General features: G+C 41.3%; 1 protein-coding gene across 2 annotated transcripts in view; it reads right to left on the reverse strand.

Moving 5' to 3' along the window:
- Positions 1-13534, reverse strand: part of COPA (COPI coat complex subunit alpha) — an 82318-nt gene that overhangs the window by 37874 nt on the left and 30910 nt on the right. For both annotated transcript variants that reach the window (XM_053705137.1, XM_053705132.1), the window contains 2 exons: positions 997-1079; positions 489-639 (listed from right to left, as the gene is read on the reverse strand). In XM_053705137.1, coding sequence (XP_053561112.1) covers positions 489-639; positions 997-1079 — 234 coding nt within the window. The remainder of the gene's footprint in view (positions 1-488; positions 640-996; positions 1080-13534) is intronic.

A 13534-nucleotide genomic window follows, 5' to 3' on the forward strand; every position in this document is an offset into this window, starting at 1 on the left:
AAGAGCAGTTAGCAAAGAAGCAGACTTGGTCACAGGCTGCGTAGCTTACGCACACATTTTTATGCTAGTACATATCAGCAATTAAAGAATGTGTTGCAAAATGTGCTTACATATTAAATAGGAATTTGTGCTGATAATTTGTTAACACAATTTGCATTGCTTTTTAATCCAGACAGATCCCTTGTAAAAGCTATTTTTGCTGTGGCCATTTAGAACATAATGGAAAGAGCTACTACTCTGATCAGCGCTACGAAATCTGTTGGCGCTCTACAAATACCTGATAATAATAATAGTAATCAACCAATCACTATGTAAAATGTAGCAGCGTTAGGCAACTGAATTTGCAGCTCAACCTCTGACAGGAACAGGCATTACATTACAGAAAGGAACCAAAATAAAGAACACTGCAAACATTTTATCAAAAAAATTCAATTTGAGTTTTAGATCCCTTGAAGTGTAGCGAATACCCAAGTCAGCAACTCACTCACCTTCTCAGCTGCATAACTGCCACATCCTTGGAACTGTTGAAGTCCAGCTGGCGCAGGAATCGATCTTTCACATAATACAGGATGTTCCCATGCACTGCGTAGGCAGGACGTTCTCGCTCCAGCTTAAATACTATCATACCTCCATCATGGCCTGGTTAAGGATAAATGAAATGTTATGCAATACAGATTACTGGAGCACCAAATGATGAATCGTTCTATCAATCTTGTTTAAGTATTTGTTTTGCATTTACAATTTATTAAGGATTTAACAAAATGATACCCCTTTAAACACTTTAAATGAAGCACAGTATTTGTATTTGTTGCCAAATAGTTTGTTTTAAATGTTAATATAGAAAGTGTCTCCTATACCACCAACCCATACTGTGACTAAGCCGCAGCCATGATATATAGTTTGTCATTAGATTGGCTGTATCAATATAAAAGCAAGGCTGAGTCTACAAAAAGTCTGATTTAGCCAAGTTAGATTACTTTAAAAGATTAATATTACCTGCTGCAAAGAGATTGAGGTTGGGATGAGCAGCCAGCACCCAGAATCGATCGTGATCTCTTCTAAAGGTTTGGACGCCGGTCCTATGGTACACAGAAAGCACAGTATAAACAGGACTTTATAAGCAAAACCATCACGTTGTGACCAACTTATACTAAATTACAAAATATATTATGTATCAAGTGACAGAGAGGGCAATTTAAACAGAACAAGCTATTTATTCCATCTTTTGGATTCAAAAGATACAAATGCACACAAAAGAAGCAAGAAACAAGATTAAAGTGATTGTAAAGTTTAACAAATTAGAGCCCGGTATATAAAAATATTCTTAAAAACGGGGGCACTTTAATTCATTAAACTTTACAATGACCCTTCTTTTTTAAAAACAAAATATATGCTTACTTGATAATCATCAATTACTGTTGAAAATATCACTCCTGGCCAGCAGGAGGAGGCAAAGAGCACCACAGCAAAGCTGTTAAGTATCAGTTCCCTTCCCCACAAACCCCAGTCATTCAACCGAAGGAAAAGTAGAGAAAGAAAATAATAAGGTGCAGAGGTGCCTGAGGTTTACATAAACAAACAGAAAAACAGGGAGGGCCGTGGACTCACTTTGTCAAGAGAGAAATACATTTATCAGGTAAGCATAAATTTTGTTTTCTTTCTAATGACACGGGATCCTCAATTATTGTTGGGAATCAATACCCAAGCTAGAGGACACAGATAAGGGAGGGACAAGACAGGTAACCTACACAGAAGGCACCACTGCTTGTAGAACCTTTCTCCCAAAAGAGGCCTCAGCTGAGGCAAAAGAATCAAATTTAGAAAACAAAAAGTGCAAAGCAGAGCAAGTCGCAGCCTTGCAAATCTGGTCCACAGAGGCCTCCTTCTTGACGGCCCAAGAAGAAGAAATAACCCTAGTGGAATGAGCGGTATTCCTCTCAGGAGGCAGCTGTCCAGCAGTCTCATACGCCCAACGAAAAGTACTTCTCAACCAGGGAGAAAGAAGTGGCAGAAGCTTTCTGTCCTTGCGTTTTCCAGAAAAGCAAACAACAATGCCGGAGACTGACAAAAATCCTTAGTCGCCTGAAAAAAATAATTTAAGAACCCACACAAGATCCAAGATGTCCAACAAACGTTCCTTATGAGAAGATGGAGTAGGACAGAAAGAAGGAACAACATTTTTTCTGATTAATATTTCTGTCCGAAACAACCTTAGGAAAAACAAAAACAAACTTGGTACGAAGAAGTGCCTTATCTGCATGAAATATGAGATAAAGGAGAGTCAAACTGCAAGCTGAGAGTACAGAAACCCTCCGAGTAGAAGAAATAGCCGGAAAAAACAACACCTCCCAAGATAAACTTAATATCTATGGAAAGCATGGGCTCAACCCGAGCCCAAATCAAAACCTTAAGAAAAAAGTTAAGAACTCCAAAACGGAGCAACAGATTTAAACACAAGATTGCACATCTGGCACATCCGCCAGACGCTTGTGCAGTAAAATGGATAGGGCAGAGATCTGACCTTTCAGTACAAACAAACCCTTCTCCAGACCCTCCTGGAGAAATGAAAAAATTCTAGGAATCCTAACTCTACTCCAAGAGTATCCCTTGGATTCACCCCGAAAAAACATAATTTATGCTTACCTGATAAATTTATTTCTCTTGTAGTGTATCCAGTCCACGAATCATCCATTACTTGTGGGATATTCTCCTTCCCAACAGGAAGTTGCAAGAGGATCACCCACAGCAGAGCTGCTATATAGCTCCTCCCCTCACTGCCATATCCAGTCATTCGACCGAAACAAGACGAGAAAGGAGAAACCATAGGGTGCAGTGGTGACTGTAGTTTAATTAAAATTTAGACCTGCCTTAAAAGGACAGGGCGGGCCGTGGACTGGATACACTACAAGAGAAATAAATTTATCAGGTAAGCATAAATTATGTTTTCTCTTGTTAAGTGTATCCAGTCCACGGATCATCCATTACTTGTGGGATACCAATACCAAAGCTAAAGTACACGGATGATGGGAGGGACAAGGCAGGAACTTAAACGGAAGGAACCACTGCCTGTAGAACCTTTCTCCCAAAAACAGCCTCCGAAGAAGCAAAAGTGTCAAATTTGTAAAATTTTGAAAAGGTGTGAAGCGAAGACCAAGTCGCAGCCTTGCAAATCTGTTCAACAGAGGCCTCATTTTTAAAGGCCCAGGTGGAAGCCACAGCTCTAGTAGAATGAGCTGTAATCCTTTCAGGGGGCTGCTGTCCAGCAGTCTCATAGGCTAAGCGTATTATGCTCCGAAGCCAAAAGGAGAGGTTGTCGAAGCTTTTTGACCTCTCCTCTGTCCAGAGTAAACGACAAACAGGGCAGATGTTTGACGAAAATCTTTAGTAGCCTGTAAGTAAAACTTCATAGCACGGACTACGTCCAGATTATGCAAAAGACTTCCTTCTTTGAAGAAGGATTAGGACACAATGATGGAACAACAATCTCTTGATTGATATTCCTGTTAGAAACCACCTTAGGTAAAAACCCAGGTTTGGTACGCAGAACTACCTTGTCTGAATGAAAAATCAGATAAGGAGAATCACAATGTAAGGCAGATAACTCAGAGATTCTTCGAGCCGAGGAAATAGCCATCAAAAACAGAACTTTCCAAGATAAAAGTTTAATATCAATGGAATGAAGGGGTTCAAACGGAACTCCCTGAAGAACTTTAAGAACCAAGTTTAAGCTCCACGGGGGAGCAACAGTTTTAAACACAGGCTTAACCAAAGCCTGACAAAATGCCTGGACGTCTGGAACTTCTGCCAGACGCTTGTGCAAAAGAATAGACAGAGCAGAGATCTGTCCTTTTAAAGAACTAGCTGATAAGCCTTTGTCCAAACCCTCTTGGAGAAAGGACAATATCCTAGGAATCCTAACCTTACTCCATGAGTAACTCTTGGATTCACACCAATAAAGATATTTACGCCATATCTTATGGTAGATTTTCCTGGTGACAGGCTTCCGAGCCTGTATTAAGGTATCAATGACTGACTCGGAGAAGCCACGCCTTGATAGAATCAAGCGTTCAATCTCCATGCAGTCAGTCTCAGAGAAATTAGATTTGGATGATTGAAAGGACCTTGTATTAGAAGGTCCTGCCTCAGAGGCAGAGTCCATGGTGGAAGAGATGACATGTCCACTAGGTCTGCATACCAGGTCCTGCGTGGCCACGCAAGCGCTATCAGAATCACCGATGCTCTCTCCTGTTTGATTTTGGCAATCAGTCGAGGTAGCAGAGGAAACGGTGGAAACACATAGGCCAGGTTGAAGAACCAAGGAGCTGCTAGAGCATCTATCAGCGTTGCTCCCGGGTCCCTGGACCTGGATCCGTAACAAGGAAGCTTGGCGTTCTGGCGAGACGCCATGAGAGCCAGTTCTGGTTTGCCCCAACGATGGACCAGTTGAGCAAACACCTCCGGATGGAGTTCCCACTCCCCCTGATGAAAAGTCTGACGACTTAGAAAATCCGCCTCCCAGTTCTCTACGCCTGGGATGTGGATCGCTGACAAGTGGCAAGAGTGAGACTCTGCCCAGCGAATTATCTTTGAGACTTCTAACATCGCTAGGGAACTCCTGGTTCCCCCTTGATGGTTGATGTAAGCCACAGTCGTGATGTTGTCCGACTGAAATATGATGAACCTCAGTGTTGCTAACTGAGGCCAAGCTAGAAGAGCACTGAATATTGCTCTTAACTCCAGAATATTTATTGGGAGGAGTTTCTCCTGAGTCCACGATCCCTGAGCCTTCAGGGAGTTCCAGACTGCGCCCCAACCTAGAAGGCTGGCATCTGTTGTTACAATCGTCCAATCTGGCCTGCGAAAGGTCATACCCTTGGACAGATGGGCCTGAGAAAGCCACCAGAGAAGAGAATCTCTGGTCTCTTGATCCAGATTTAGTAGAGGGGACAAATCTGAGTAATCCCCATTCCACTGACTTAGCATGCATAATTTCAGCGGTCTGAGATGCAGATTTTCATCTCTACAGAATCTATAAGAGTCCCTAGGAAGGAGACTCTTGTGAGTGGTGATAGAGAACTCTTTTCCACGTTCACTTTCCACCCAGAAATGCCAGAACTATCTCTGTATGAGACTTGGCAATTTGAAAGCTTGACGCCTGTATCAGGATGTCGTCTAGATACGGAGTCACCGCTATGCCTCGCGGTCTTAGAACCGCCAGAAGTGAGCCCAAAACCTTTGTAAAAATTCTCGGGGCAGTGGCCAACCCGAATGGAAGAGCTACAAATTGGTAATGCCCGTCTAGAAAGGCAAACCTTAGGAACCGATGATGATCTTTGTGAATCGGTATGTGTAGGTAGGCATCCTTTAAGTCCACTGTGGTCATGTACTGACCCGCTTGGATCTTGGGTAGGATGGTCCGAATAGTTTCCATTTTGAATGATGGAACTCTGAGGAATTTGTTAAAGATCATTAGATCCAAGATTGGTCTGAAGGTTCCCTCTTTCTTGGGAACCACAAACAGATTTGAATAAAATCCCTGTCCTTGTTCCGTCCGCGGAACTGGATGGATCACTCCCATTACTAGGAGGTCTTGCACACAGCTTAGGAATGCCTCTTTCTTTATCTGGTTTGCTGATAACCTTGAAAGATGAAATCTCCCTTGTGGAGGAGAAGCTTTGAAGTCCAGAAGATATCCCTGAGATATGATCTCCAACGCCCAGGGATCCTGAACATCTCTTGCCCACGCCTGGGCGAAGAGAGAAAGTCTGCCCCCCACTAGATCCGTTTCCGGATAGGGGGCCGTTCCTTCATGCTGTCTTGGGGGCAGCAGCAGGCTTTCTGGCCTGCTTGCCCTTGTTCCAGGACTGGTTAGGTTTCCAGGCCTGTCTGGAATGAGCAACAGTTCCCTCTTGTTTTGAAGCGGAGGAAGTTGATGCTGCTCCTGCCTTGAAATTTCGAAAGGCACGAAAATTAGACTGTTTGGCCTTTGATTTGGCCCTGTCCTGGGGAAGGGTATGACCCTTGCCTCCAGTAATGTCAGCAATAATTTCCTTCAAGCCAGGCCCGAATAAGGTCTGCCCCTTGAAAGGAATGTTGAGTAATTTAGACTTTGAAGTCACGTCAGCTGACCAGGATTTAAGCCATAGCGCCCTACGCGCCTGGATGGCGAATCCGGAATTCTTAGCCGTTAGTTTAGTCAAATGAACAATGGCATCAGAAACAAATGAGTTAGCTAGCTTAAACGTTCTAAGCTTGTCAATAATTTCATTCAATAGAGCTGTCTAGATGGCCTCTTCCAGGGCCTCAAACCAGAAACCGCCGCAGCAGTGACAAGCGCAATGCATGCAAGGGGCTGTAAAATAAAACCTTGTTGAATAAACATTTTCTTAAGGTAACCCTCCAATTTTTTATCCATTGGATCTTAAAAAGCACAACTGTCCTCAACCGGGATAGTGGTACGCTTTGCTAAAGTAGAAACTGCTCCCTCCACCTTAGGGACCGTCTGCCATAAGTCCCGTGTAGTGGCGTCTATTGTAAACATTTTTCTAAATATAGGAGGTGGGGAAAAGGGCACACCGGGTCTATCCCACTCCTTGCTAATAATTTCTGTAAGCCTTTTAGGTATAGGAAAAACGTCAGTACACACCGGCACCGCATAGTATCTATCCAGCCTACACAATTTCTCTGGAATTGCAACTGTGTTACAGTCATTCAGAGCAGCTAATACCTCCCCAAGCAATACACAGAGGTTCTCAAGCTTAAATTTAAAATTAGCAATCTCTGAATCAGGTTTCCCCGAGTCAGAGATGTCACCCACAGACTGAAGCTCTCCGTCCTCATGTTCTGCATACTGTGACGCAGTATCAGACATGGCTCTAACAGCATTTGCGCGCTCTGTATCTCTCCTAACCCCAGAGCTATCGCGCTTGCCTCTTAATTCAGGCAATCTAGATAATACCTCTGACAGGGTATTATTCATGATTGCAGCCATGTCCTGCAAGGTAATCGCTATGGGCGTCCCTGATGTAATTGGCGCCATATTAGCGTGTGTCCCTTGAGCGGGAAGCGAAGGGTCTGACACGTGGGGAGAGTTAGTCGGCATAACTTCCCCCTCGACAGAACCCTCTGGTGATAATTCTTTTATAGATAAAGACTGATCTTTACTCTTTAAGGTGAAATCAATACATTTAGTACACATTCTCCTATGGGGCTCCACCATGGCTTTCAAACATAATGAACAAGTAGGTTCCTCTGTGTCAGACATGTTTAAACAGACTAGCAATGAGACTAGCAAGCTTGGAAAACACTTTAAAACAAGTTTACAAGCAATATAAAAAACGTTACTGCGCCTTTAAGAAACACAAATTTTCCCAAATTTTGAAATAACAGTGAAAAAATGCAGTTACACTAACGAAATTTTTACAGTGTATGTAATAAGTTAGCAGAGCATTGCACCCACTTGCAAAAGGATGATTAACCCCTTAATACCAAAAACTGAACAACAAATGACAAAAACGTTTTTTAAACAGTCACAACTGCCACAGCTCTACTGTGGCTTTTTACCTCCCTCAATACGACTTTTGAAGCCTTTTGAGCCCTTCAGAGAAGTCCTGGATCATGCAGGAAGAAGCTGGATGTCTGTGTCTGTAATTTGTGCTGTGCAAAAAAAAGCCAAAATAGGCCCTCCCACTCATATTACAACAGTGGGAAGCCTCAGGGAACTGTTTCTAGGCAAAATTCAAGCCAGCCATGTGGAAAAAACTAGGCCCCAATAAGTTTTATCACCAAACATATGTAAAAAAACGATTAAACATGCCAGCAAACGTTTTAAAATACACTTTTATAAGAGTATGTATCTCTATTAATAAGCCTGATACCAGTCGCTATCACTGCATTTAAAGCTTTACTTACATTACTTCGGTATCAGCAGCATTTTCTAGCAAATTCCATCCCTAGAAAAATATTTTAACTGCACATACCTTATTACAGGAAAACCTGCACGCCATTCCCTCTCTGAAGTTACCTCACTCCTCAGAATATGTGAGAACAGCAAAGGATCTTAGTTACTTCTGCTAAGATCATAGAAAACGCAGGCAGATTCTTCTTCTAAATACTGCCTGAGATAAACAGTACACTCCGGTACCATTTAAAAATAACAAACTTTTGATTGAAGAAATAAACTAAGTATAAAACACCACAGTCCTCTTACGACCTCCATCTTAGTTGAGAGTTGCAAGAGAATGAATGGATATGGCAGTGAGGGGAGGAGCTATATAGCAGCTCTGCTGTGGGTGATCCTCTTGCAACTTCCTGTTGGGAAGGAGTATATCCCACAAGTAATGGATGATCCGTGGACTGGATACACTTAACAAGAGAAAAGATATTTACGCCATAACGTATGGTAAATCTTTCAAGTAACAGGCTTATGAGCATGAAACATGGTCTCAAAGACCGGGTCAGAAAAACCACGCATGATAAAATTAAGAGTTCAAACTCCAAAAAGTCAGCATCAGAGACAACGAGATTTGGATGAAGAACCCTGAAGCAGAGCACCTTCCTCAGAAGAGATCTCTATGGAAGTAGAGACGATATTTCCACTAGGTCTGCATATCAAATCCTGCAAGTCCACTAGAGCTGCAACAACTAATCGTCATAATCGATAATAATCGATTATGAAAATAGTTGTCAACGAATCTCATAATCGATTAGTTGGTTTGCAATTAGTTGGTCTGTGCACAACACCAGCTGCTTCACTCCAATGAACTCCTGCATATGGTATTGTGTTTTATGGTTATGTCCTTAGCCTAAAGGACGTCTACAGACGTCTACTTTTCACTTTTTCAGGACAGTATACGTTTATAACTACCCCTGGCAACCCAGATATAATAGTCATCATTTGGATTGTTTATATTAAATCTGGTAATTTGGAACTATGCTTTTCATGATATAGTGCTGAGCTTGTTATTTACACCTTGCCCCTAAATTGATGAGAGTTATTTAAATTTAGGTGCACTATTATCTGTTTGCACAATTATTAGCGTATTGCTTGCTATTGCTGATTATATGTACTGCATAAATAAATGTGTAAGGCTTTGTCCTGTTATTGATATACAGTCCTTAGCGCTTTTGATTTTGTTTTGTATTGTTTTTTTATATTTTTAATAAATTGTGATACGTACCAGATTCAACCTTTTAAGTATATATTCGTTATTTTTAGAGCGGACTAGATATTTCCCCTAACCTTATAGCTGGTTATTTACCATTTGCATATAGATATTCAAGATATTTTTATAGTCTAACACTTTCTAGTTCTACCTCTTTTCAAACAGTTTGTGGTTTTGTTATATTTTGTTTAATTATAAAACTGTGCTCTGCTGCATAAAAATTGAAGAAACAGTTGTGTTAATGTAAAGTTTTAGTCTGAAGTTTATATTTGTAAAACTCATTATGTGGATTTTATTTAAAACATAGAAAACTATTATTGATTCTCTTTTTATCCGATTAGTCGATTAATCGATTATGAAAATAATCGTTAGTTGCAGCCCTAAAGTCCACGCAGGACTTATCAGAGGCACCGACGCTCTCTTCTGCTTGATTCGGGTAATAGCTTGCGGAAGAACAACAAACGGAGGGAACAGATATGCAACTTGAAGTTCCAAGAAACTGGCAGAGCATCTATCAGAAGGCCTGAGGATCTCTGGACTTCTAAACGAACTTTTGGAACTTGGCGTTCTCCTGTGAAAAAAAAAAACAAAACACTACAGGAGAGAGGCTCTCGTCAACTGATCTGGAGCTATCCTTTGAACCAGATCCAAAACGATTCCATAGAAATCAGACCAATTTCCATATATTGAAGAAATATACTACTGCTAAGTGTAGACTCTGAACCCTTTGATTGCAAGGAGACTACACTATCTACCTGACCACCAGAGCTTGCTGCCGGTCGGACAATAGACTGCAGAGATAGGAAAGAAACAAATCCTAGATTATCTGACCTCTGCTAGAATCTTCTCCTAGAAAAATAATCTATTAAAGTCCAGATTCATTCCCTCCATGGAAAAAAAGATTGAAAAAAAAAAAAAAAAAAGGAGTAGCTCGAATGAGAGGTGACACCTGAACCAATATATTGTTCAGGAAGGTACCCTCACAGCATCTCAAGACATAAAATCTCTTTAAGATGGAGAAAACTCAGAAACCTGAGAAAAAAGGATATTAATCCTTCAGGTCCATGTTTGTTATGAACAAACCCCCTGAACTATGTAGAATGGATCCTACTGAGAAGGTCAGAAACAGATACTCAAAGTAAAAACCTAGATTCCGTTCTGGGACAGTAACCTTCACTTCTAGAGAGGAAGGCCCTGAACCCAGTTTAAGGAATACCTCTCATCACGCCTGGATAGCAGATACTCAGAAGAAAAAAAATCTGCCCATGGTAGGAAGTCTTAGATTCGACTAAGTTTGGTTGTCAACCACAAGACTGAACCTGCAGAAAGAGAAAAAGGAGAACATTCCTTTAATCCTACTCTCTTGACGAGTCCTAGATTAGGCTACTCAGCTCCAAAATTCCAGTTGCAACGCTCGGCGGTCTAACCAAGCAAGTCTAATAAGACAGGTCATTATTCAAACTGAACAATTTAATGGACATCCAGCGCTAATCACTGGATTCAACCAGCAACCTTCGAGTTGCAAAGCCACCAGGTTACATTAGCTTTCCTGCTTCATATTCATGGATCCGTGAAGGAGCAGCTTACCCTCCATAGGGATATCAATTCTCTGACCCATAGTAGAAAACTCCCATCTACTAGGATACCGTGCAGAAAAATGGAGCTAGGGACAAGAAGATCCTGTAAGGGACAGGTAAGTATCCCTAGAGTCTCCTATTCCTGGGAAAATGTCCAAGGCACGTCTAGAAAAAAATTCTTATAAAAAAAGAACCTAGAAAAAAAAAGTTCAAACTTTCAAAGGTTTACCACGACAGAGATACCTATGTCGTCCAAGTACCAAAACCTCATTTAACAGTCCACGAGATGTGCAAGCATACATCTGAAAGAGACCACTTCAGCATCAGATGAAGGAATTATACTGTCCAAATCTGAGATTTCACCCATAGAAGCTACCGGGGAACTCTCCGCACCAGACTTAGGAGAGAGAGTAATCTGTGTAGCAGAATAGGGAGCAGAAACCTTACTATCTGAATTTCTAAACACCCTCCTGCGTTTTCCCTGTAGAGTAGGAAAAACAGATAAAACCGCAGAGGATACCAGGGCTGTACGATCTGTACGCAAATACACTTATCCAAGAGTTTGAGAGGAACCGCAGGGGACTGCATGTGATGCCATAAAGGCTTGGGACACTATGGAAAAGCTTTGGCATTGCATAGACAGCATTAACCTAGGAATAGGGTACAATGGGCAAAAATGTATCTCTACCTGAGAAGTTAGCTAAGTAACCAGTATGAAAAAGCACTTATCTCTACCTGAAAAAGTTAGCTAAAAATCAGCACAAAAAAGCATATAGCCCACAGCTTGTGCTTCTCTAAAGTCATCACACATAAAGAGCTTAATGCAGAGTTTTATATTCTTTTAAAACCTTTGGAATATCTTGGAACTCTGATAAAATTAACTTCAGATCGGAAAGAAAACTTTAGCTAATTTTTCAAACAGAATCTTTTATAGGGCTTATACAAACACTTCAGTCTAACTGAAGGAGTCAAATCAGATCTTTTTTTATGTTGCCAAGGCAGGTCTCCTAAATAGATAATTATAGAAAAGACGCTACTGCGCTAGCCGACCACTACACTCACCTGAGAAATAAAAGCTAAGGCGGAGAGTCGGGTCCCGTGACCCGCCAGCAAGTAATGCGCCACATATTCAGTGCGCTCCTCTAAAAAATGAACATTAGAGAAAGGCAGGCAATCGTAATAACGCCATCACAAAATACAAAAGAGAGCCTCTCCGCTGGATAATAAAACCGGAGAAGCGGTCACATGTCCTGCTAAACTGAGCCCAGAGAAAAAGTGCACACTTTTCTCTGTCCCGCCATGAAAATGAAATGGCATATCTAGCAAAAAGTTACTAGAGGCTATAATAAAGCACGATTACAAGCGCTTATGTCCCATCCTGTATCTAGAACCACTTGCCCTCCTGCGTTTCCCAAAGAGACAGGAGACCGCATAGCCCTAGCAGCGCTATGAACAACTTAGAAAATAAAACAATTGAATACTGACCCACAAGAGCATAACGTCAAAAACAGAAAGGACTATTAACACGTTTATGCTAAGCTACAGCCCAAAAAAATAAAATAGGATATGCTTTTAAGATTCCATCAAAAAGAATAATCCCAGTCTAAAAAGTCACAAGATCAGTGCCTGCTCCCTGCCATAAAACATCCTTTATAAAGGATAATTGTCCCAATAAAGTGAATTTTCAGAGCTATTAACCTCTTCAGTGTCAGCCTCCTCCCTAGAGACAAAAAGCACTTACCTGCACATCCAGCTGTCCGGCAGGACGATGGTACACCCAGCATGAGAGGATGCCACTCCTCACAGAGACCTGTGAAAAAATAAGAATGAACAGAGTAAGCCTACTCTGGTATTCTGACATAGGACAGCAATCTGTTAGGAAAATGCAGTGAGGTCCACATCACAAGTTCCCAACTGCTTAAAAGCTACCACAGCCCTCCTGAAGAGACTACTGTGGAACACAGCTATACCCAAATTGTGATGGAGGATCAGAGCAATCCTGCCCTGACTTCAAAACAAAAAAATCTTGATAGAAGAATCTTTTATCAGACACCGAATTACTTCACCTCCTCCTTGCACTAGAGGCAAAGAGAATTACTGGGGTTTGTGGGAAGGGAAGTGATACTTAGCAGCTTTGCTGTGGTGCTCTTTGCCTCTTCCTGCTGGCCAGGAGTGATATTCCCAACAGTAATTGATAATCCCGTGGACTCACGGTGTCATTAGAAAGAAATACTTACCTTTGCTTTATGGAAAGCAGAACGGCGATCCTCCGCCCGCAGTTCCTGCTGTATTGAGCAGATCAATGATGAATCCGGCTTCATCATCGATCTGCTAACTACAGCAGGAGCTGCGGGCGGAGGATTGCCGGTCTGCTTTCCATAAAGCTGGGTAAACATTTTAAAAAAAGAAGCGTCATTGTAAAGTTTAATAAATTAAAGTGCCCCTGTTTTAAAGTTTAATTCGTTAAACTTTACAATCACTTTAAGAATGGATACTTCTAGATAAAAATATAATAAATGCATACATAATAACAAAAGCTATATAATAAAGACAAATACCAACAAAAAACAAGGCACCATATTGCAACATGCACCTCCATACACACTCATTTCTCTCCTCCCCCTTCAAATTGTGTGTACAACGGCCAGAGGGCCAAAAAAAATATTTAAAAATCAGACTCCTGCAAGTTTGGGATTGGTTTTTGATTTTTAAAAAAGGGACTGTAAACATTTTCAGATTGTAATACAAAATGCTTAATTTATGCATAGTGGAACACATTTGCAATTTACTTTC

The sequence above is a fragment of the Bombina bombina genome, chromosome 1 (assembly GCF_027579735.1).
Source record: "Bombina bombina isolate aBomBom1 chromosome 1, aBomBom1.pri, whole genome shotgun sequence".
NCBI lineage: Eukaryota > Metazoa > Chordata > Amphibia > Anura > Bombinatoridae > Bombina > Bombina bombina.